Below are 24,318 nucleotides of genomic sequence, written 5' to 3' on the forward strand. Positions count from 1 at the left end.
AAAAAATGGTAAATCTGACAGCGTTGTCCAACGCAACCAAAGGAATATTAAATAATTTAACAATCCTAGACCAGTGCAAATTCATGCGACATAACTGCAACGACCTTGTGAACTTGTAGCTTCTCCAGTTTTGATTTTACACACAAGTATGAGAACGTTAAATCTATCCGGTTACACATTAGAATATGAAAACATTTTGTTCTTCTTAATAGCTCTACAACAAGAGAGGTTATGATTTAAAACCTATAAGATTTCAATATTACGTGTAATTTACTTCCGTTTGAGGAGTTGCTGCTTTTTCGGGACTTTTGCGGAACTTTTTCGGAAATTTTGCGGAACATGTCGCTAATAATTGCATTTCATAACATTAGAAATCCGATTTCACAACGAGAAATTGACCATTTATTAAAAAGAATATTAGATTTCACTTTTTGCAATCTACAAGAACTAACCACAACGAGAATTAATTAAAAACAATTAATTAAAAGATAAGGATGAAAGAAAAAACTAGAAAGATAAAAATAAATTAAATTATTTGTATCAGGCTTAAGAGACCGGGGTATTTTTGATTCATACTTTGCAAATGCACAGGCGCAGGCTATTGATTGGGTGAAGATGCAGTGGTTTTATCACTTCACCGGCCCTTTTGGGAGCTTGTACGAGTCCATTAAAGAGCAAATGTGGGATTATGTCAGACCGTTCATAACTTATATGTAAGTTGGTTAACTAGACCTCTGGGATATGGACTTATAAATGTTAAACTCGAAATCCACAGCGGAAACTTAGTTTTTTGAATGAAAAACTACATAATCTTGAAAATTAAGTGGATTAAAATTTTCTAAAAAGAAATAAAAACCATAAGTTCCGATCTTCAAACTTTTTTTTTGTATTTGGTAAACGTATCATGCTTTAAATTTTGAATCCATAGATTAATTAACAATAGAGATAGAACACTAGATGTCGTCTTTTCAAGATTTAAGGGGTTTTTGTTCACAATAATCCTGAGGCAGAAGCCCAAAAGAGTGACGCGCAGGCGGCGTTAAAATACAAGATTACAATTGAAGTTATTTAGGTTGATTGCCATCGGAATAATTATAGCAGCTCTGGCTGCTGTTCTAATCAAGAACTTTATAGCGATGTTTAAAGAATGCTGTATGACATTGACTTTCTGTTCCAAGTGCTGTAAGAACACGTACACCTGCTGCTGCATGTGCTGTCCCGACTGTGAAGCTTGTAGGTTTTTTAAGTTCTTAGTTTTGAAATAATTAGAAAGGTTTTACGTCTTTAGGTCTCTTCATTTTTTCGCGGATTCGCAAACCGATCCGGGATCCGTTCTGTAAAGAAATGGACCCGGATTCAGATTGGGAATATTTTTACATAGTATACTAAGTACTCTTTCTAAATTTTTGCGCTGCAACTTGATTTATCAATAATTAGTTCAGACATTCAATAATTGTGTGATGAGATTAAAAAGTATATTTTAAATTGGTTTTTAGTCAAAATTTAGACACTTGGATCCCACCCGGATCCTAAGCACGGAGCGCTTAATTGTTTAAGGTTTTTTTTTGATAATTTGAGAAACAAATGTTGTAGTTTTTTTTTTGATAAACTTAGAATCAGGGAGAAATAAATGACTTTTGGCAAAAAGCATCTAAAGAAGGGAAAAACTTGCCAGTTGTTGCCTGTTGTTGCCTGTTGGCCAATTTTTCGTTTTCCTCCAAATATTCGAAAATCTTGATTCTTAAAAATAAACGTGTGTTTTTTTTCAGGTGAGGAAGATGATGGAAAGCATAAACATAAAAAGAAGCATCATCATTAGATACCTATATTCCTTATTTTTATATGATATATGATATTTTGTTATATGTACTTATTAAAATTTCAAAATTATTTTGTATCCATTAATAACTCTTTATTTTCTTGAAGATTTGTTATTAACAGTTTGAAAATATATTTTATAATATTCTTATAAAAAGCAGAATTATCAATGAACTAAATATGATAAATATAAAAATCATTTTGTGATCAGTATAGATATCATCTTGTGATCAGTATAGATATCATNTCTCCAGAAGTAAGGCATGATCAGTATAGATATCATCTTATGATCAGTATTCAGAAAAATGAATTTCTCAGAAACTTCTCGCATCTTCTCAATAAAAGGAACAAAAGATTTTTTGAGAAAAAAAGAAAATCGCTTAATCTCGATATTCACTGTTGGTCCTTTAAATTAGAGTATCAATGCTTAATCTCTGGGTACGATGGGTACGATTACCATGCGGGATATTTAATAAAGATTAGATTAAACTGCAGATTAACAAATTATCGAGATTAAGCATTGGTCTCGATATCCACAAAACAACAGTTTCCAGCTCTGAAAAAATTTCAATAAATTTCAATTAATCGGTTGTTAAAGATCCCGTAGATCGTGGGTTGATGGATGAAGTTCTCTTTACGCCGCTGAACAACGCCATGGCTTCATTCAAGGAGATGATGTGGGAGTTCATCTCTCCTCTCATCATCTACATGTAAGCTACTTTATTAAAATGATAGTAAACGTCATGTCTGATCCACAATGGTTGATGTTAAATGCTTTTTCTGAAAACAAAATCCAATAAATATTCTTCATCTTTTCTCTACAAATTTATCTAAATTATATATATTGACTCGTGCATTTCTACTTCTGAAAAAATTGGTCGAAATTGTCAGAATTGTCTGTTTTCAACCTACAAAAACTTTAATATCCTCCACGATTGATCAGAAAAGCTTTAAAGATACCGTTTTCAGTCATACATGCTACTCTTTACATCTTTGCAGGATCGTTTACAGTTGCTTGAAAAAGACTGTTTCTCGATCCTATTCTATAGTACAGGGTGTCCCACGAAACATAACAGTTGCAAGACGAAGGGAAAGTCGTCTCTCTTTATGACTTTATTTGTGATATTCAGTAGTCAACCTACTTTCATATGTATGATTCGTAGAACAAAATCACAAAATTATCCAAGTCCTCACATTTCCACATGTGGTCTGCCTTTTTTGAGTTGTCAATATTACCGGAGATATTTAGAATTATATGGTTAACACACTAGGGGGGATGATCTGATGCAACGACACCGGACTATTCCATTGCTATATTCTAGAGGTGACGATACCCCCCCCCCCGCCCCCCCCCCTTCAAATCCACTAGGACTCTGGATCTGTTCTTTAACCCTGTCCGTTAATCCTTGTTAATTAGCTGAACCCTGGCAGGTGCAAATTTAACCCCGGTTCCTTCAACCCTATTATGATCACAAAATTCCACTACTCATTATAATTGATAAGATTGATAAATCATTTTAGAGAATGTTTCGGCTAATTTAAAAATTTTCTTGCAGAAAATACCAGGTTTTTTGAGTATTTTGTGCGTAATTTGGCTTTAAAGCTTGTAGATAATCCAATATGATATGGAACGCTCTGCATATAACTTGAGGCGGGACAGGGTGTCCCAATAAACATTGAAATTGAGAGACGACTTGAAAGTTGTCTTTGATTTCTGATATTTAATGTATGACAAAAAAAGTAAATAAAAAAAGGCTGGATGTCTGACGAGCTTTTCCTAGTAGTCTAGCTTTCTTGTAACGTAATCATTAACGAAGATATTAGATATGCTGTACCTAAAACCTTAACTCCATGAGTTTGGCATTAATTTATTACCCTTCTCACAGTGCCACAACAATAATATCATTGTGGTGGTTCAGGTGGTTCATTACCGACAGGGAGGGGGACCATGCTCTAGTGATCATTTCTTTTATCTTACTGCTTCAAGATTCAAGAGATAAAAGTATAACAAGTACAAAGAGGACAATAACCCTTGCATTTAATTTATGAATATCTTGATAAATTAATAATTATCAGAATTATCATGACCGAAAACCTAGTATTTTTTCTTTTATACTATGGGATCAAGTGATGAAAGTAGAAATAATTTGTATTTAAAATCAAATGAAAATATCCTAGAATCACAGATATAAACTATCAAACCTAGAACCAGCCTGACCTTAACCCTTTAAGTTTGGGCATCCCCCACACTGCGGGCCCATAGCGCATAAAGACGGGGGGAATACTGAGCTCTAATGTTGTTCTTTTATCCTATTAAATCAAGTAATGAAAGTACGAATTGTAAATAGACTAATATCAAGCATATTTATCAAGAGAAAATATCAAGATCAAGATAGACTCAGATGCTCTCAACATAACCCTAGATCTAACCATAGTTCCTTAACCCTGTGAGGACCAATAATACCCATTGGTAACCAAGAAAGCTCTTGGGAGGGGGGGGGGGGGGGGTTGTAACAGCTGCGCTCTAAGTTGTTCTTTTATCCTATATATTGAATCAAGTAATGGAAGTACAAATAAAGTACCAATTGTAACAATAGAAATAAAACCATAGATATTAAGTGAAAATTTAAAAATAGACGCAAATGCACAATTTAACCTTAGAATTGAACCTTAGTTTCTTAACCCTGTCGGTCTGTACACCCCCTCCCTTACAGTTTGGGGCCGTACAATAGGGGTAGGGGTAAACAGCTGAGCTCTAATGTTGTTCTTCTATCCCAATGAACCAAGTGATGAAAGTACAATAAGTACAACTAGTTCAATGACCTTAAAGTAGTAATTTCTGTTTGTCTGTTTGTCTGTCCGATCATAAATTAGAAAACCCCTTGACAGATTTGTCTCAAATTTTGACTGGGGAACTCGGGAAAACCACTCAGTTTTAAAATTCTAAAAAAAGTAAGTTGACTTTTATGGTAAAATTTCTAGGCAAATCTGGGTTTCCGAGATACTTATGAAATGAAAAGTTTTATTTAAAATACAATTCTACAGTTAGGGAAAATAAAAAATTACAGTTACAAAAAAATGTGCAGGCCAAAGAGCTACCACCTCCTTTAAGTTTTCAGAGCTGCCGAATTTAAAGAATTTGAGCCGCGTCTTAAATTTGAGACGCGGCTCAAATATGGCTGGTTCCACTTAAAATTGTATTCAATGTTTTATGATTAAAGCAGGTGCTCAGTTGAAACCGGTTTTTGGCGTATTTGAGACGTGACTCAAATTCATAAAATTCGAACTCTGGCAAAGCTGGGTTTCCGAGATACTGATTGTGCAGATGAAGCAAAGCTGAGACAAATTAACTAAATTTTCCTTTTTGTTTCAGACAAATTGCTGGACTCACTTTAGCCTCACTAATATTTACTGCAATCATGATCAAGATCTGGCCTTGTATCAAGCGCTGCTATAGGATAACCGGACGATGTTGCAGTTGTTGTTACGCCAACTGCAAGAAGTGTGGTAACTGCTGTTGGGCTGAAGCAGAGGAAGTTGGTGGTTGCTGTTGGATGGGTTCTGCCAAGTGTTTTTATTGTAGTAAACATTGCTGCAGATTTATATGTAAGATAATTTTCCTTCTATATTTATACTTTACTTATCTGTTTGTTTGTTTGATCTGTTAGTATCCAATGAACGTCAAAACGGCTGAACCGATCGGGCCGAAGTGACCCCAGGGAAGGTTTTGGGATTATTTGAATTTCATAAAGTTGTCTCCAAAATTTTTTGATTTTTGTAAAAATTTGAAAATCCACTAAAAAACATTATTAAGTGTTCAAAATTGTTGTATGTTTTTGTTTCACATTGTACAAAGAGAATATGATCACTGACTGAGCCACACTTAAATTTGAAAAGATGGGCCCGAAGCGCAACAAAAGCCTAGTAGATTAAAATACAGGGTTACCATAAAGAATGTGTCTGCTAGAACGACCTCAAAAGAATTAAATTGAACGATCTGAAGGTTGAGTTTGTGTTAACATAATTTTTGTTTTGTTAAAATAATAATACCGCATGGAACAAAGACGATTTAGAAGTCGTCATTTAATTCGCATATTTATTGAGACACCCTTGTATCTGATTGGATAATGATCATGACAGAAATGAAACAATTTGAAAGTAGATGGGAATCAAGAAGATCAATTTCTTACAGTCGTCTCTGAAGTCTCATCCTGTGTGGGTAACCCTGTGTAGAATAAAATTGTGCGTCCTCAATACTGCGACCTAGTGCGTCCTCAATACTGCGGCCTAGTGCGTCCTCAATGTGCCTTCTCAATTTGCAATTTCCTTCCTTGTCTGCTTGAATATTTTATATTATTGAGAGTCTTTAATTGAAATTTATAAATCTATATATATTAGAAATTCAAAATATTTTTGTTCTTCTCAAAATCTCTTCTAGAAGAGGAGTTATATAAGATTTCAATCTTTTATGCAACTAGCTGAAGTGTCCGGCGTTGCCCGTGGAATTAAATAGAATGGGTTGAGAAAAAAATGTTAATTCAAATCAAAAAATATTTTTATCATTTTGACCTTTTGTCGTTTGACCCTTTGTCGCACTTTTGACCCTTTGTCGTTTGACCCTGTGTCGTTTGACCCAGTGTCGTTTGACCCTTTGTCGTTTGACCAAGTGTTGTTTGACCCTTTGTCGGTGAATCCGTTTTTTGCATTTATAGGGTTCCTTTTAGGCTAAAATAGGCTTATTTCTTTGCTTTATCATTTAGTAAACCATCTAAATAATTAATTGAATGCTTAAGACAAAAATCAAGCTACAAACCATCATATTTTTAGAGATTTGGGTCGTATTTACAGTCTCATCTTTTGTGGGTAGCCCTGTATATGAGCAAAGGGCTTTATTATATAGATTTACTTCAGTTTGAAGTGATATGAATATTTGATGTTATGAAGGTTGTGAAGGGGATGAAGATGAGTATATTCCTCCCCAACCTGAGCATCATTACTCTCAAGATCATTCTCAGCATCGTCAACATTATCAGAAACAAGAAGCGGAACATTATCCTCAGCATCATCGTCATAATTAATAGGATAACAGGGATGCATATTTCTCGAAAAAGAATTTGCCCTCTCCACCCCTCCCAATTTTGAAAATAAATTTTTTTCTCCAGAAGTAAGGCATATTTCATGTATGCTTGCACTGAGTGGCAAATTTTTTAAATGGTTCTATTCTCTAAATTGGAAAAAAAAAAATTTTGGATAAAAAGTATTAAAACGATTGAAAAAAGTTGCCTTTTGATTTTCATTTTCCTCCCAAATCATTAAAAAAACATTCCCTGCCCCCTCTCCTAAGGGTGGGGGGTAATTAAAAAAAATATACACCTGTTAATAGGATAATGTGGCCTGATACTCAATAGGGGTTGTTAATATTTTCAACGACGTGTACGGACAGCTCAGAAACCGGTTTTATTGTAAACAATATTTGGATTCTGGGAGAATGACAAATAATACATTCTGATTGTTAACTGCTCACATTAAAACTAGTTCCTGCTCCTGCTGTTTAATGACGGCCTTGTAAATTACAAACAAACTCTGTCCTTCTCTCCTTGGTCCTCTTTTTAAGGATGGTTGCCATGTTTTTATTAAACACTTTTAGTAAAGAATAAATCTCGAATATTTTTTTGATTCCTTCTCTTGTAAAAATCTACGAGTTTTCGATTACAATTAGATGTAAAAATTTTGTTTAAAAAATTAACATTTTTGAAATGATGTCACTTGAATTCATAATTTACTAGCAGCGTGGATATATATAGTTATAGGCAATACAAATAAAAAGTTTAAGATTGAGATGCATGAAGTTATTAGTTCAATGAAGTAAATTTGATGTAAAATTTTAACATTTATATATGATGATGGACAAATTTTTTAAAGTAAAAATATGTTATCATTTGTACCATGTCTATTGTGTACTATGTGAATCATGTCTTTTCCTAGATCGGTGTTTCAACAATGCTTGAAAAAGAGATAAAGAAACCTGGGGCTTGGGAAGGTGTAAGTGTTTCAGTCCGAAGAAGAGGGGTGTAATTAATCAAATGTTTTGGAAAACATCTAGCATTTTTTTATGTAAGATTCCTCATTTTTGTTATCGTTTCCGCTTGAAAAAATGTATAAGTATATACTGGTACTGCTCTGTTAGCCAGGAATGTAAAAAAATATTCATCTCTAAATAAATAAATAATGATTTGAAGAAAAGTCGATGATTTTTGGGTAATGAACTATTTTTACTAGTACTAGATTCCAATTTATTTTTATCTGAAAATTTTGAGTTGCTAGTAATGACATAAATGATCTGATAAACACCCCTGCCTGGAAAATGAAGCGGAAACTGTATTTTTGAAAAGTCCGAGTATAGTCCGTCCACAGAAAAGTCAGAGTATAGTCCGTCCACAGAAAAGTCAGAGTATAGTCCGTCCACAGAAAAGTCAGAGTATAGTCCGTCCACAGAAAAAGACGAAAATAACTCTCACAAAGAGGAATGATCTAACCAAGGAAATATACCTTCTCCGGAACAAGATGGAGGAGGAGAAGGAGAATTTGGAGACTGGGACGAACCGTCTCTCCCTCCAGAGCAAGACCGAGGTTTTAGAAAGATAATCAGAAATGTGACATAATATATCTAAATATGTTTAATTAAATTGTCAATTGTGGTACGTTCTACAGCTTACAATCCCTTTATAAAGAAATGTGTGTATTGGAAAAGACTTTGACACTGCTTTCAGAAGAAAAGAAAGGAATAAAAGAATAACTCTAGACACAGAACAGAATTCATAGTATCAACTTCTATGATCAATGTGAAATGTATGTCGTGTAAGTTGTAACTATAAAATTTATGAAATTATGAATTAATGTGATATTTTCTATAATACTGCATCCTTGAATATGTAACTTTCAAACCAAATCTTTTTGTTAAAAAATCCACAATTATTTTAATGAAAATCATGCTGCTGAAGAATGACATGAAACACTCTGTCCAACAATTGTTCAAAATGAACAATGAAAATTTTTCTAAGCTTATATAAAAAGTAATATATATATATATTATAAAATAAAAATTTGCATATTTTTAGAAATATAGAATATTATATTCAACATGATCACTGATGAGGAGGAGATTGAAAGAGATATGTCTACAGGAAGAGGACGAGGTCGACGTTCTTCATCTAGAAGAATAAATGACGGAGCAAGGACAAGACAGAGAGTGAGAACTCTAGCAGATAAGGAGGAGATTGAATCTAATTCTGAACAAGGAGATATGTCTAGAGGAAGAGGACGAGCGGTAAGAAGAGGACGAGGTCGATGTTCTTCACCTAGAAGGCCCTTAGGACGGAAGAATGAAGAACCAAGGACAGAACGGAGAGAGAGAACTCAAAGAGTAGGTAAGAATATCATATTTTTTAATTAAACTGCCATTTTTCAGCCATTCTACTTTTAATTGTGGCTAAAACTGTGAGCATCTTCTTTTTATACAATATAAAAGAAAAAGAAAAATAAAGTTTGTAGATTTGACAATTTTTTCGCCATTTTCAAAATTTATAAAAATAAAAACTTTTGGACACAGATTTTTGTAATTCTTACCAACCATAATTCTTCCCTGGGTCATGTGATGCCTCCACAAAATTTGGGCCAGATCAGTTCAGCTGTTTTAATGTGTATTGGATATAAACGGACAGAAAAACAGACAAGCAGAGTATAAACTATATATTGATTCATATTAAAGTCATCCTACTCAACTTAGAAAGTCCTAGAAATTCAAAAGGTATTTCCTAGAAGCTCAAGAGGAATATTTTAAAAATCCATTAGAAACTTTCTATAAATGTTCCATGATATTAAGATATAAAACACATATGTTCTAATATTGACCATGTATGAGCGCTGACAATAATATAACAACTTATTCATGGATGTATTTATTAAATAATGTTTTTTGTTTTGTTTAGAACCTAGTCCAAGCAGGAGATCTAGACGTCAGAGATCTGAAAGGAACTGCGCACAGATTAATAATCTCCCTGATGATCATATTCCATCTAGAAGATCTACACGCCAGAGATCTACAGGAAACTGTGCACAGATTAATAATCTCCCTGATGATCATAATCCATCTAGAAGATCTAGACGTCTAAATGAAGATCTACCTGAAGATCGTACTATAGCACCTGGTCAAAGTAGGAATTCTAGACGCAAAAGAACGATCAACTACAATGATCAAGATGATGAAGATCTTGATCTAGTTCCTGGCCCACTACTCCAAGAGAATAATCAGGATACGGTAAATATGCTGAGTTTCTTACTTTACTTTTAATAAAGAATATATACTTATTAAGGTCTTAATTTTATGTTGTCTAGTACAACGTACTAATTAATATGGTGTTTAATACAAGGGTTTATTAAAGGTTATTTAATACAGGGGTTTTTATATCTTGTCTAATACATATTTTATCTAATACAAGGTTTCCAAACAAAATTATTTATATTTAGGATTATGAGATGGAAGAATCTAACATGAAGAAAGGAATAAGAACACGGAAGAAGAATCTAGGAAAGAAGAAGAAGAAATCTGAAATGAAGAAAAGAGGTTTTGTCGTCACAAGATCAGAAAAACTGCTGCCCTACCAGTTTGTGTTTTGTTACCAATGTGAGGTAAAGGAATTAAGTCTCTGCTACATCTTAAATTTGCTAATCCCTATATCATTGCAACCTGATGGTAACAACATTTGATATTTCTAACTTATATTATTTGATCTAACAGAATTGAAATATATAAGGTCTGCTACATTTGGTTGCTACTTTATAGGGATATTCAATTCCTAAAGTAATTAAAAACTGTCAAGGTTGGTCAAATAAAAAAGTGTGGGCAGAACAATTTTTGCTTTTCTAGCAGTCATTCTCTTTATACATTAATGAAAATTTCTCAGATTTTTCTGCTTAAATTGAATGAACTTAAATAAAGAATTCTACATTTACCGGCGATAAACCTTCCCTGGGGTGAAATAAATTTACAAATAAACGCTGACCTGATGGGATCAGCTGATTTGACGTGTTATGGATACAAACAAACATCATATTTTACCCAACACTTAACGCGGGAATTGAAATAATGCATGACAGCGAGCAAAAATTCACAAAATGAATCGAGTATTTGTAACCATTCTTATTTGATGGTTTTTGAAACAAACTTATGCTTTATAATTATAAACATTTGTGTAACATTTTTAGATTTGATCTTGTATTTTTGTTAAGGGTAAAGATATTAAATATTGAGGTCTAAAGCTAATGTTGAAAAACAAAGAAATAAGGATAATATTTGCAGTGAGGATTAAATGACATCTATGCCCTTGTTTGATGGTTTATTTTGATGTCAAGAACCCCAGGACTGATTGCCTCAAATTTTGAATGGGGAACGTGAGAGAACCACGGAAATTTTCATAGTATGGTTTTAAAGTTATAAATTTAGTGGGTTGACTTTCATAGGGAAAACTGCAGGTAAAGTTGGGTTCCCAAGCTATATATTTAGTGCATACTATATTTATAAATATATAAATACATTAAGTATAAGAAAAGAAGTATTTAACAAATAATCAAAATGTTTATTGTATCAACATTATGTTTCATGCAAAGTATTTTTAGGATTAACTAAAGTATAGATATGTTATTTTTCCTTTGTTCTAGAAAGAAAAGCCTGGTGGCTGTGTGATTCATCATAAGAAAATCAGTTATCAGGATTGTACCTTGAAAGTAGATCCTTCCAATAAAAAGGTAAATATAGGGCCCGAAACTTAAGAGTTAAGTATTTACACCCTTATATACTAAAATCTTAATTAATTCAGAGAGATAGTTGGATCAATGTTCAATGCTTGATCTTTAATTGATTAAAGTGAGATAAAATCTTAATTATTTCAGAGAGCTAGTTGGATCAATGTTCAATGCTTAATCTTTAATTGATTAAAGTGAGATAAATCTTAATTATTTCAGAGAGCTAGTTGGATCAATGTTCAATGCTGAATCTTTAATTGATTAAAGTGAGATGGACTAAATTTCAATTTACTAAACCCTAATTAATTTATTCAGAAAGATAGTTGGATCAAAGTTCAATGCTTGATCTTTAATTGATAAAAGTGAGATGGACTAAATTTCAATTTACTAAACCTTAATCAATTTATTCAGAAAGATAGTTGGATCAAAGTTCAATGCTTGATCTTTAATTGATTAAAGTAAGATGGACTAAATTTCAATTTACTAAACCTTAATTAATTCAGAGAGCTAGTTGGATCAAAGTTCAATACTTATCTTAAATTAATTAAAGTGAGATGGACTAAATTTCAATTTACTAAACCTTAATTAATTCAGAGAGCTAGTTGGATCAAAATTCATTGCTTGATCTTTAATCTATAATAAATTTAGGAAGCCGGAAATGGACTTTGGAATGATGGTGAACCTATCCTGAAAGGTTCTATTTTAGGACCTTTCCTAGGAAAGTAAGAAAAATATTTATACTACCACTATTTATATTAAATTAACTAATTTGTTAATGTTTGTTTTGAGAACCCAGGTTAAATAAGAATTTCCTCTTCCTGAAGAAATAGTTTCTCTGAAAATAATATATTTAATAATTCTTAATAAACGTTATAAACCTTTGTCACTTAATATATTTATTTCTAAGGAGGATTCCTATCAGTGTATTGAAGAGGCAGGAATCTAATTCAGGTTACATATGGGATATTATGAATGCAACAAGGACTAAAGTCATAGGTAAACTTTTAAATGTTGAATATTTAAATTCCTGAAATTATCAGTTAATACATTTTTCAAGCATAAAGAAAACCTACTGCATTATTTGATATATTTTTAAATTTATATTTAAGTTAATGGAAACATTTGTGCTTTTGTCCATGCTCATTAGACAATCTTATTCTAGTTTATTGTACCCCTCGATCAGCCTTAATATTTTATCATTCAGGGCAGAACATGACATGTGTTTTAATGGTTAATGTTAAAAATGTCTTTCTTGATGCTTTATTAATTATGACAATGGATTTATATATTTAACAGTTTGGTCCTTATCCCAGCAAGCTTTGACTTAAGATCACTTTTTGAACCATTAAACATAAGTTTTTCGCCTTTTCTCTTATATACTTTTATGTTGGCATATATTGTTTTTAAAAGTAAAATTAACACAATTCGCTAAAGGAATTGAGTTCTTACCAGAAACTCTGATTTTTTAATACCCATATCTTTGTGACCTAATGTCTGAGACCTCAGATATTTCAAACTACAAATTCTCCTAGATAAAATTTGAAATGTCAAAGGTTTACACCATCAGGTTGCATGACGAAATTGAGAAGAAAAATGTGGATAACAAGATCTTCTGGAAAGCCAACAATACTGACAAAAAAAATTCACCTTTAAACAATGTATACAAAAAATTGCTACCTTAAAAGCAACATTTAAAATCTAGAATTGTTAAGAGAAGAAATGAATATATATTTAGAAGGTATTGATGCTGGCAAAAATCCTGATGCAACAATTAATCCTCTAGCTTTTGTCAACTGCTCAGAGTCTGAATTTGAGACCAACATGGTTGCACTCCAGTACGAGAATAACATCTTTTACATGTAAGAATTATATTCATGTGCTTTGCTTTACGTCATTTTAAAGGGATTGTAATTAAACTTTGTGATCTTAAAAATTCTTATCTCGATCCAGTCTTAATTTAAGGAGCGTCTGAGAACATAATTAACAGCCCAAATTTTATTTCTTTAGGGCCATTAAGGATGTTCCTTCAGATGTAGAATTGCTTATGTTCTATGGGAAGAATTATGCCGAGGCTCTGAAAATAGATCTTAAGGTCAGTTTCTTATTTATATTTAATTTTATCTAGTTGAGTGGTAATTAAGGATTTAATATAAAATCATGTTGTTAACTGTGGCGGGGAGGGGGAGGGGGGGGTTAATAGTCATTAACATTTATATGTTCACCTTATTTTCCAATGTGGTTTTCTTGTATTTCTAATTTGGGATGTCTCCAACTCAGATATAAAGGCAACCTCCCACTTCTAAACTTCAATCAGCAAATAAAATTACAATTTCATGATAATTTAACAGGGTTAAAGTTTATTTTAACCTGATTCAGGGTTGAAAGATGGTTTTGTAAAATTTAGAATGAGAAATATTTATTTTTTATTTTTCTCTTTAAAAACAATTGTTTAATGGGTAAACTGTGAACAAGTAGTTTATCGAAAAAAGTTTAGATTTTTGGATTAAAAACAGTATTTTCAGGCTCTGTTTAAGTTCAAGGGTGTTGAAGACTGGAGTTGTGAAATATTTTCTTGTCTCTATTGTAGAGTAGGGTTTATTTCCCAGGACATGCTTGACTCCCATCTTAGTTCATGTAAAACTAAAAAGAAGAAGGAATCCACCTCTGTTCTAACTTGTCACATTTGCAATAAAAAATGTTTATCCGAGAAGAGCTTGAAACATCATGAATATAGTATTCACGGCGAGTTTAATTGTCCTGAGTGTGGGGAGGTGTTTAGTTCAAGAAGTAAGTTCAATCGACACAAAATGAAGACTCATCGAAATTCAACATTCCCGTGTTCACAGTGTGAAATGAGTTTTTCTATTAAGTTCAACCTCATGCGTCATGTCAAAACCATCCACCAAAGAATTCAAGATTTTATATGTTCGCTTTGTGGAAAGAGATTCAATCAAATTAGTGACCTAACAAGACATATTAGCATGGTGCATGATTTAGTGAAGCCCTTTAAGTGCACCATTTGTGATCGACGTTTTGGACATTCTAGTTCTCGAATCACTCACATGAAAACCGTTCATGATAGAATCAAATATCCCTGTTTGCAGTGTGAGTATGAAGCAACACAAAAATCTAGTTTATATACCCACATAAATTCTGTTCATCTGAGAAAATACTCCTTCAACTGCAAGTACTGTGATTATGGTTGTACACAAAGTAAACACCTAGAATCCCATGTGAAGAGTAAACACCCAAAGCACTGGGATCTAGAACAGAAAGACTATGATCGGAACCATCCAGAAGAGTGTAGCAAATGTAAGAAGAAGTTCATGACAACAATTGAGCTACAGCGTCACTTTAACAATTTACATAATAGCTCAATCGGATTAGCCTTGAACAAGCAAATCTGAACTACTGTTCTATCCTACCTAGCCACAGCCCTGGGTCATCATAGTCTGACCCAGCTGAACCACCATCACTTTATACTTTACCTTAGTGGTGTTTAATTACAAGTTTATTTTCCTTCATCTGTTATTTTTTTCTCGTAATGTCATTTATGTCAATTTTTATAATTTTTTCAAATATTTTCAGAAAATATGAAGGTCGTTGAGGGATTGCATACGAGAAATAAAACAAGGCAAGGGAAACCCTTGAGGTTGGGACCCACCAGCCTTCTCATTGAGGACAAGCTGGAGATGTACAGGGAGATCATCTTACAAGGATTATATTTCTTCTTATACAAATGTTGCTTATAATTTACTGCTGTGTACATTTTTGCTAGTGCATAAAGGATTTGATATTCTCGATGAAATAGTTTCACTCTTAATCAGTGCTAAGGTTCCATTTAATTTTGATCCGCTGGATTCAGATTTGGTATAACAGAGCATAGTTGTCAAATTATTTTACTTCTTTTTTATGCTAAAGTTTATGAACCATACAAAGATCAGGACATTTTTATAATCTCTCTTTTCAACCGTTCAGATTTGGAGTTTGAGAGTATAAATGTTTTTTTTTGCAGTTTTTGGATACAGAAATTTTAAATTTTGCGGATTCAATGGATGCGGACCCAAAGCACTGCTGAAAAGAAAACTCTAAATTATTTTGGTTAACAAACTAACATATTTGGGCACAGACATTTTGAAAACTAGATTGAAAACTAAAATGTTACTGAAAGTATGTTTTCTAAAAGAAAAGGAACCATGTTAAGGTGTCTAGTTATGGTTCAGGATCAGATTCATCCACAGAGTCAGACCAGGTAAAACAACATTTTTATCCTGTTAAAACCCCACGATATATATTATGTATGTTATTTGCAAATTAATTTCTAAAGTTTCTGATTTTTTAATTTTTCATATTTATTTTAGAAATTGCTGATTTTCCAATTTTGCATTTTAATTTCAAAAGTTGCTGATTTTCCAATTAGAAAACTAAATTAAACCTAAAATGTTCTATTCTTACATTAATTATTGTATTAATAGGAATCTACTAACACTATTAAACCGATAAAGAATACAAGGAAATCCAAGAAAATAAAAACTGCTGGAAAGTCTATGAAGAAGATCTCTGATGCTGGAAAGTCTATGAAGAAGATCTCTGATGCTGGAAAGTCTATGAAGAAGATCTCTGATGCTGAAAAGTCTATGAAGAAGATCTCTAATGCTGGAAAGTCTATGAAGAAGATCTCTGATGCTGGAAAGAAAGATCTAAAGATACTCCTAAGAAAAGAGAAAGCAGATCTATTAACTTTACTGAGAACCAGATTGTGTATGTTGTCTTAACATCTAACATTTACGAGAAAGAAGAAAGCACGCAGACGAATTAGGTAACATGAGATTTTCTTCGGAAACCTAAGTTTTTAAACTGCCCCAAAGTTAATAATATTTTTGATTTTTTACGTCATGTAGATACATATGTATTTATTTAAGTATTACATAAAAATGAAATGTTACAAATTCCATTACAAGGTTTTTTTTAAGGGGGAGGGAGTCACTGTCTTTTTAAGAAAAGTTTATGCAATTCTATATTATTACATTATTAATCATATTGATTTATGGTTGAGTTTGTTTAACCTATTCTCATGGAACAGATGAAAGATGTTTTTAACAAGTCTATGTATACCAAGGTAATTTATTTATGTACAATTCAGGATGAATTTATTTACGTTTTAGAAAATATATTACAAATTCATATGTTGGCTAATTGTTGTATTCCGGATTGTTTGGTATATGAGCAAACAGTCCCTTGAATCCAACAGGAAGCCAGATGAGTCAGTACATCCCGGACCGCTGCAGCGTAGACACAAGTCACACTGCACATAGCCGTCCAGGGACCTGTGCTACATATAGCGCACAGAAAGCTTACAGAGAGTATCCTTGTGGACGAGATCTACATTGAAGAAGATGAACCAGGTTCCCAACATAATAAGGAACCATGCTGTTGTTGGAGAGCTGGAACTAGATGGAGATGAAGTTGATCCAGCAGACGTCACCCCCTTCGTGAGCGGGAACGCCCCCATCATCACTGTCCCTGCTTCAGCAGATGAAGAAGCAGATGTAGAAGTTGTGGCAGGCGGAGCTGAAGGAGGACGAGAGGAGATGGAAGACATGTACAACTTCCTAGGCGAGATTGTGGAGAAGATACAAGCATTCAACTCCACCATGCAGGGAAGCAGTAACTCTGGTCAGCCACTAGTGGTCCCCGATGATAAACTGTGGGACACAGAGGCGGCCTGGGATAGAGAGTTCAGTCTCTATCCAGGTGCAAGCAGGAGTGACATTATCTCTCGCTTGTATAGACAGGTATGGGACCTGCTCCAGAAGATGAAGGAGCGTGTAACCCAGCAAACCTGGAAAAGAGAAGATCAATATATTGTAGAAGGTTTGATCAACATACTGATCTTATCTGTACGCAATAATATCATCTCTAATGATCTTATAATAGAACAACCTAGGAAACCTTAACATTACCAAGGGATCTAAGGTTTATGTTTAGCTATTATTATTATGTACATGATATGTAAGTACGCATTTATAAATGTAAGATTAAATGTATCAATAAATATACTTGTACATGTGAATGATTTTATTACTAGGGTGTTATTTATGTACGTGCATTTAAACATATAAAGCTATCTCGACATATGGAGATAGCTGAAGTATTGTAATGCCAGGTTACACACATAATAGATATAAACAGGTTTAAGTACTTGTATAAATCTTATTAAGTGTAGATTTTAGATATCATTTATTGCACGTATTTGTGGTTCCCAGATACCACATAATCACTGTCAGAATGAAGCAAAAAGAAGCTACTGTAGTAAAATCAAAATATTTCCAGGACTTAATTTTAAGTTTTTCAGTTCTCTTTCATACATAAATCAGCAGAAAATTGTCCTTTTCTCTTAGATTTAAAAGGAATTCTTTAATCCGTTTTCATATTTTTTGGCTTTTGAGAAATTGAACTTTTTCAAATTTTCTGGGGCTCTTATAACCTGATGACTGAACAAACTCCAACTGTACTCATAACTGCTAGGAGATGAGTCACGTCCTGAACAAGAGCAAGGATATGTCCTTCTCCTACGATATCCTGACAGAGATGAGTTCGGAGAAACTATTCAGGTAACCCAGAACACTCACTTTATTTCTGACCGCAAGAGAGAATCAAGTTTTGAGTGAGTGAGTGACCTTCAATAGGTGCTGCTTTCAACAATTTACAATGGTTAACACCCAATTGATCTCAGCACTGATGATATGCAACTTTGATAGTCGTCAAGAACTAAAGGACTTCTTGAACATTCAATGTAAACCTTGATTGTATTGTCAATTGGTCTAAACCAGATTTGCAATCAATGTTTCATTTTTGTCTCATTAAATGGTCTTTAAACGTAATTTAAAATGACCTTCCATTCGTATAGTTGCATGTCTGAATCTCAAAGATGCCCGAGCTTAAAAAAATTATCTGATCAAGTATAAAGTAGAAAACCATGTTATTAATTTTAAAAATGATTATTTTCAATTGTGGTTTCTCTACAAAAGTGACATTTCTACTGGAAAGAAAAAACAATTAATAATCAAAATTTAACACTTCTAAAACTAGAAAACCAACTGTTATCTTTGACATTATGGACCATAAAAAGGTTTCAAGGGTAATGTTTTGAATCGGGCATGCCTTTTTTAAATAGGGGGTTACTTGAAATTACGCTTACAGTCCCTCAAAAAATAATTCATATTTTAATAAGTTTTAGAAATCTCCCTTCTATGTAAATCAAAATTTGTCTGTAATTAACTTGGGCTCCTTTTAAATTATTTGTATTTAACTTGTTTAGGCGGGTTTAAAGCTGGAGATGTAATTAAATTGTCTTTTTTAAGTAACTAGCAAATATATCTAAAGCCCTAAACATGCTTTAATTGTTCATAAATGAGTTAATCAAAATTTACTTATTGTAGGGAATTCTCAACCATCTTTCCGAGGAGGAGGAGGAGGAGGAGGAATAAGAGAAGGATGGGGAACAATCTCAAGTTCTCCACTAGCTCACAGTACCAGTGGAAACCAGCACACTGGAACCTGAAGTAGGATTAGTACCGGAGCTCAAGGAAACCAATGCCAGGGTTGCAGAGAATGATGTTACCCCTGTTTTTGTGGAGATCTTCGCTGCTCCGTCCAAGACGAGTGTCCAGTGCTAAGATGCACCTGGATACAGATATGTATAGGAACTCGGATTTCGTCCCTCCGTCTATGGAGGATCAGATGTACTCATGTGAGAACTATTACTTGTGTTTAAAGATGTAAAGATGGCAATGCCCGATTTACAATGGTACCCTTGAAGCCTTAATCTAATCAAAAATGTGGAAGATAACGTTGTTTTTCTGACTTATAAAAGTATATTTCTATTATTTTCTCCTTGGCCTCTTGTAAGCAAGAAATGCACAAGTCCCTTTTGCAGAGAAATCGCAAATGAAAATAAACACTTGATCTCTAATTCAACATTCATGTTGTAAACTCAAATGTGAGTTTTAGGGATAAATAGTTAAAAATGATAAATTGTTTTAAAAACTTTAGGATAACTCTAAATTAAAAATTTATGAGAATTAAATAATATTGTATTTTTTTACTTTTGGTTACTATTCAGAACTTTTAAGCTAAAGGAATTGAGTCTTTGCCACAAACTCTGCTTTTCTAAACCCTATATCTTTGGATTCCAATGTCGTAGACCTTAGATATTTCAAACTATGAATTCTGTTAGATCAAATTTTATATTAGATTGCGAACTGCACACTCATCACCGATCGGATTCTCTGCCAAGCTGGAAAGAAGAAGACGGCGCCAAGTCTATCTTTTAAAGCAGGAAATGTTGTGAAATGTGAAAGAGTGGGACTTTTCCCACTCGAGTAACAGAGTAACTGAAACCTGAACTTTCGAACATGGATTCTAATATGCACAAACTTTCCCATGTTGACAAAATGCTAATATATCAAACACGTAATTTTTATTTTATTTTTTTATTTATTTCGAAAACCTACACAATTTAAATAATTGGTACAATTAAACAGAAGAACAAAGAACTATAAGAGTATATATCAAAAATGAATACAAATACAAGAAACAAAATCATACTGTAATTAGGTCGTGCATAAAAAATTAATAATATCGTCAATCTCAGCTTGGTCTACTCCATTGATAACAATCTTATTGTTTTTTGCAGAAATTAATTCATTTAAAAATAGAATCCTCCATTCTTCTTCCAAGGGTATTTCTTGAAATATCATACAATTTTTTACAATACGTTTGTCGATAATATTCAAATCTTTGTTGCATTTGTCTGCAATATTTCTCAGATTTTTTGCAGTTACTGACCTTTGATCAAATTTTAAAAGATTTATCAAAAGTCTGATACAAATTTTTGACGAATTTTCTAATGAAGAAATGAAAGAAACAAATCTACTGCAGAACATGGTCATTAAATGAGATGACTGTGATAATGGTTCGATAAAATATCTATGACAAGTGTTTGGTAATTTAAACACAATTCTAACTGCAGTGTTCCAAGACGAATAAATTCTGAACACATCATTTGAAAATAAATTCCATAAATTGGATCCATAAATACTCGTTGCATACAGGTTATATAATTTAATCAAAACTGTTGAATCTGCAAAGTAATGAATTTTAGCAATAAACTGTCCACGTTTCTGATTTATATCACGAGTAAATGAATTATCTGTTTGTAGCGTGCATCCAAGATGTTTTACATGATCAACATATGGTAATGGTACATCATTAAGATAAATGGGCAAAACGTTTACAGTATCGATTGGATATTTTGTAAAAATTATACACTTAGTCTTAGACCTTTCAACTACATTGTTAGTACTAAATTTCATTGAAAATAAGTTTGCAAATTGTTTACATATCTTCACCATATTTTGTAAACCGTTTCTACTAGGAGCAAGCAATATAATGTCGTCTGCGTATATAAATATGCCCATGAAAACTCCTCCTAGTTGACATCCACTGCCATGAAATCTCAATCTTGATATCAATTTGTTCATGTATATACAAAATAGGATAGGAGAGGAAACTGCTCCTTGTTTCACACCGTTGTAAACTTTAAAAAGTCTAGATACACTATTGTTCCATTGTACCTGGTATGTTTGTCCTCTGTATATATATAATAATGTTCTCAGAACAGCTGGAGATACTTCTCTATCTTCAACTTCCTCGAATAACTGTATCCAGGAAACAACATCAAAGGCTTTGGATAAATCCATTGAACAAGCAAAAACAGGTCTACCAGCACGGTTATAATAATCTATAACTGACGTTATTAGTAAGCTCTAACTTGAGCTTAAAATCTGAAGTATAAATGATTTAAGGATTAGTCTCAAATCTGAATATTTATTAAAGTTTATCTTCTAAAGCAGGAAATGTTGTGAAAGAGTGGCACCTTTTCCACTCGAGTAACAGAGTAACCTAAACCTGATTCTAATATGCACAAACTATTCTCATGTTGATACCATGCTAATATTTCAGACTCGTATATCCTATAAACCAATGTTTTTGTTCTAAAATCTGAATAACAATGTAAACTGCTTTGATATTAAAGCCCATATATATTTATAAACCATCTTTTGTAATCTTAAAACAATGTGAATTATATGTAAATCCTGTAAAAACATTTATCCCTACGAAAATAAAAAATATTTTGTTTAAAAATTCTTTTTATTAGTTTGAAATATCAAAGATGTATGACATTGGGTTCCAAAGATATAGGGATTATAAATTTAGAGTTTGTACCAAAGACTAAATTCCTTTTAAATGATTTATTAAGAATGTAGATATGTGATTTATTTGAAATGAAAAATGTTTTGAGCCATATAATTATTATTTTTATAACAAATTTATATAAATAGTCATAAATGAAATTGTATTTACAGATATTTTTGTTCTCTGAGAAAAATGAAATGCTATCTTTAATGTAAAATGTATGTCGTGTAAGTTGTAACTATAAAATTTATGAAATTATGAATAAATGTGATATTTTCTATAATACTGCATCCTTGAATATGTAACTTTTAAACCATATCATTTTGTTAAAAAATCCACAATTATTTTAATGAAAATGCTGCTGAAGAATTTAAGACATGAAACACTCTGTCCAACAAGTGTTCAAAATGAACAATAAAAAATTTTCTAAGCTTATATAAAAAGTAATACTGAAGAATGACATGAAACACTCTGTCCAACAATTGTTCAAAATGAACAATGAAAATTTTTCTAAGCTTATATAAAAAGTAATATATATATATATTATAAAATAAAAATTTGCATATTTTTAGAAATATAGAATATTATATTCAACATGATCACTGATGAGGAGGAGATTGAAAGAGATATGTCTACAGGAAGAGGACGAGGTCGACGTTCTTCATCTAGAAGAATAAATGACGGAGCAAGGACAAGACAGAGAGTGAGAACTCTAGCAGATAAGGAGGAGATTGAATCTAATTCTGAACAAGGAGATATGTCTAGAGGAAGAGGACGAGCGGTAAGAAGAGGACGAGGTCGATGTTCTTCACCTAGAAGGCCCTTAGGACGGAAGAATGAAGAACCAAGGACAGAACGGAGAGAGAGAACTCAAAGAGTAGGTAAGAATATCATATTTTTTAATTAAACTGCCATTTTTCAGCCATTCTACTTTTAATTGTGGCTAAAACTGTGAGCATCTTCTTTTTGTACAATATAAAAGAAAAAGAAAAATAACATTTGCAGATTTCACAATTTTTTTCGCCATTTTCAAAATTTGACAAAAAAACTTTTGGACACAGATTTTTGTAATTTTTAGCAACCATAAATCTTACCTGGGTAATGTGAGGTCTCCACAAAATTTGGGCCGGATCAGTTCGGCTGTTTTGGTGTTTATAATTCATTTATATCCAACATATAATATGTAATGTTTAGCACAAGTGAACAATTAAATACTTAAGGATTTGAACCAGATCTGAAAAGAACTAAGAGGAGTAAAGTAGGATTTCCTTGTAACAATTGTGAGTTTGTTGCAACCAGAGCTCATCATCTAAAAACTCATGTTGAAAATAAGCATGAAGGAGTGAGATATCCTTGTTTGCAATGTGATTATGCTGCAACTACAGCAGGATGTTTGAAGATTCACGTTGAAAGTAAACATGAAGGAGTAAGATATCCTTGCTCGCAATGTTATTATGCTGCAACTACAGCAGGTAATTTGAAGAGGCATGTTGAAAGTGAACATGAAGGAGTGAGATATCCCTGTGCTTAATGTGATTATTTTGCAACTACAGCAAGTAAACTGAAGACACATGTTTATATTAAACATGAAGGAGTGAGATATCCTTGTTTGCAATGTGATTATGCTGCAACTAAAGCAGGTAATTTTAAAAGGCACGTTGAACGTGAACATGAAGGAGTGAGATATCCCTGTGCTCAATGTGATTATTTTGCAACTACAGCAAGTAAACTGAAGACACATGTAGAAATTAAACATGAAGGAGTGAGATATCCTTGTTTGCAATGTGAATATGCGGCAACCACTGCAAGTGTTTTGAAGAAACATGCTGAAACTAAACATGAAGGGGTAAGATATCCTTGTCCTCACTGTGTGTATGCTGCAACTACACCAAGTAGTCTGAAGATTCGTGTTAAAAATAAACATGAAGGAGTGAAATACCCATGCCCTCACTGTGACTATGTTTCAACTACAGCCCAGGGTATTAAGAGACATGGAAACAGCAAGCATAATCGTTAGTTATTCACTCTTCAAAAATCAGTTTGAAATTAAAAGAAATAATGATTGTTAATGTTTTCCTTAGTTGTGTAAACCCACATAGGTTTTCAATAATTATTAATTATAATTAGCTTAATATGGCAGATGAGGACACTATGGGGAAGAAACTTTCAGTTTTTAACATTTTTCGTGATTTAATGTTGTTCAAACTATAATTTTTCATGTAAATTGTTTTTATAAAGAATATTCTTTATTCTCCAACTGTCTTATTGATACAATAAATCTATTGAATTGAAAGAAATTAAAAAATTCTAATTTAAAAGGGTATCTTATCAGAAACCATTTAAAATTTTCTTTTTCAAAATGTAAATCAATCGAAATTGGAAGTTTTTTTTTCTGCAGTTCTAAAACTAGTTATCATCCAGTATTCAACATACCTATCT

General features: G+C 32.7%; 4 protein-coding genes and 1 long non-coding RNA gene across 6 annotated transcripts; all 5 read left to right on the forward strand.

Annotated features, from left to right (window-relative positions):
• The first annotated feature begins 2 nt into the window (after positions 1-2).
• Positions 3-1,965, forward strand: LOC111703649 (uncharacterized). The gene is made up of 4 exons (XM_023475668.1): positions 3-42; positions 545-713; positions 1,073-1,233; positions 1,770-1,965. Exons 1-4 carry the CDS (start codon positions 6-8, stop codon positions 1,817-1,819), a joined length of 417 nt encoding a protein of 138 aa, XP_023331436.1. The 5' UTR covers positions 3-5; the 3' UTR covers positions 1,820-1,965.
• A 146-nt stretch (positions 1,966-2,111) lies between these two features.
• On the forward strand, positions 2,112-8,061 carry LOC111703651 (uncharacterized). The gene is made up of 5 exons (XM_023475670.1): positions 2,112-2,163; positions 2,417-2,528; positions 5,192-5,424; positions 6,763-6,907; positions 7,202-8,061. Exons 1-4 carry the CDS (start codon positions 2,124-2,126, stop codon positions 6,894-6,896), a joined length of 519 nt encoding a protein of 172 aa, XP_023331438.1. The 5' UTR covers positions 2,112-2,123; the 3' UTR covers positions 6,897-6,907; positions 7,202-8,061.
• An 879-nt stretch (positions 8,062-8,940) lies between these two features.
• On the forward strand, positions 8,941-15,189 carry LOC111703652 (PR domain zinc finger protein 5). The gene is made up of 9 exons (XM_023475671.1): positions 8,941-9,245; positions 9,807-10,135; positions 10,345-10,506; positions 11,536-11,622; positions 12,268-12,341; positions 12,527-12,615; positions 13,355-13,478; positions 13,627-13,711; positions 14,142-15,189. Exons 1-9 carry the CDS (start codon positions 8,960-8,962, stop codon positions 15,024-15,026), a joined length of 2,121 nt encoding a protein of 706 aa, XP_023331439.1. The 5' UTR covers positions 8,941-8,959; the 3' UTR covers positions 15,027-15,189.
• A 445-nt stretch (positions 15,190-15,634) lies between these two features.
• LOC111703654 (uncharacterized) lies at positions 15,635-20,094 on the forward strand. Of its 2 annotated transcripts, XR_002765658.1 has the most exons (5): positions 15,635-15,871; positions 16,095-16,438; positions 18,148-18,233; positions 19,062-19,372; positions 19,876-20,094. It is a non-coding gene; the product is annotated as an uncharacterized LOC111703654 (long non-coding RNA). The 2 variants fall into 2 exon arrangements; XR_002765657.1 differs by lacking the exon at positions 19,876-20,094 and having other exon boundaries at positions 15,646-15,871; positions 19,062-19,474.
• A 2,361-nt stretch (positions 20,095-22,455) lies between these two features.
• LOC111703653 (zinc finger protein 124) lies at positions 22,456-24,133 on the forward strand. Its single transcript, XM_023475672.1, has 2 exons — positions 22,456-22,760; positions 23,100-24,133. Exons 1-2 carry the CDS (start codon positions 22,475-22,477, stop codon positions 23,408-23,410), a joined length of 597 nt encoding a protein of 198 aa, XP_023331440.1. The 5' UTR covers positions 22,456-22,474; the 3' UTR covers positions 23,411-24,133.
• The last annotated feature ends 185 nt before the right edge of the window (positions 24,134-24,318 follow it).

Source organism: Eurytemora carolleeae, unplaced genomic scaffold (genome assembly GCF_000591075.1).
Source record: "Eurytemora carolleeae unplaced genomic scaffold, Eaff_2.0 scaffold566, whole genome shotgun sequence".
Taxonomy (NCBI): Eukaryota; Metazoa; Arthropoda; class Copepoda; order Calanoida; family Temoridae; genus Eurytemora; species Eurytemora carolleeae.

Coding starts and splice junctions, on each gene's coding strand:
- LOC111703652 (XM_023475671.1), top strand. CDS start 8,960: ATGATCACTGATGAGGAGGAGATTGAAAGAGATATGTCTACAGGAAGA. Junction 10,136..10,344: donor AAGAGAATAATCAGGATACG/GTAAATATGCTG, acceptor ATTTATATTTAG/GATTATGAGATGGAAGAATC. Junction 13,479..13,626: donor GAGAATAACATCTTTTACAT/GTAAGAATTATA, acceptor TTATTTCTTTAG/GGCCATTAAGGATGTTCCTT.
- LOC111703651 (XM_023475670.1), top strand. CDS start 2,124: ATGAATTTCTCAGAAACTTCTCGCATCTTCTCAATAAAAG. Junction 2,164..2,416: donor TCGCATCTTCTCAATAAAAG/GAACAAAAGATT, acceptor CGGTTGTTAAAG/ATCCCGTAGATCGTGGGTTG. Junction 2,529..5,191: donor TCTCCTCTCATCATCTACAT/GTAAGCTACTTT, acceptor TTTTTGTTTCAG/ACAAATTGCTGGACTCACTT.
- LOC111703649 (XM_023475668.1), top strand. CDS start 6: ATGGTAAATCTGACAGCGTTGTCCAACGCAACCAAAG. Junction 43..544: donor GTTGTCCAACGCAACCAAAG/GAATATTAAATA, acceptor TATTTGTATCAG/GCTTAAGAGACCGGGGTATT. Junction 1,234..1,769: donor CTGTCCCGACTGTGAAGCTT/GTAGGTTTTTTA, acceptor GTTTTTTTTCAG/GTGAGGAAGATGATGGAAAG.
- LOC111703653 (XM_023475672.1), top strand. CDS start 22,475: ATGATCACTGATGAGGAGGAGATTGAAAGAGATATGTCTACAGGAAGA. Junction 22,761..23,099: donor AGAGAGAACTCAAAGAGTAG/GTAAGAATATCA, acceptor TAAATACTTAAG/GATTTGAACCAGATCTGAAA.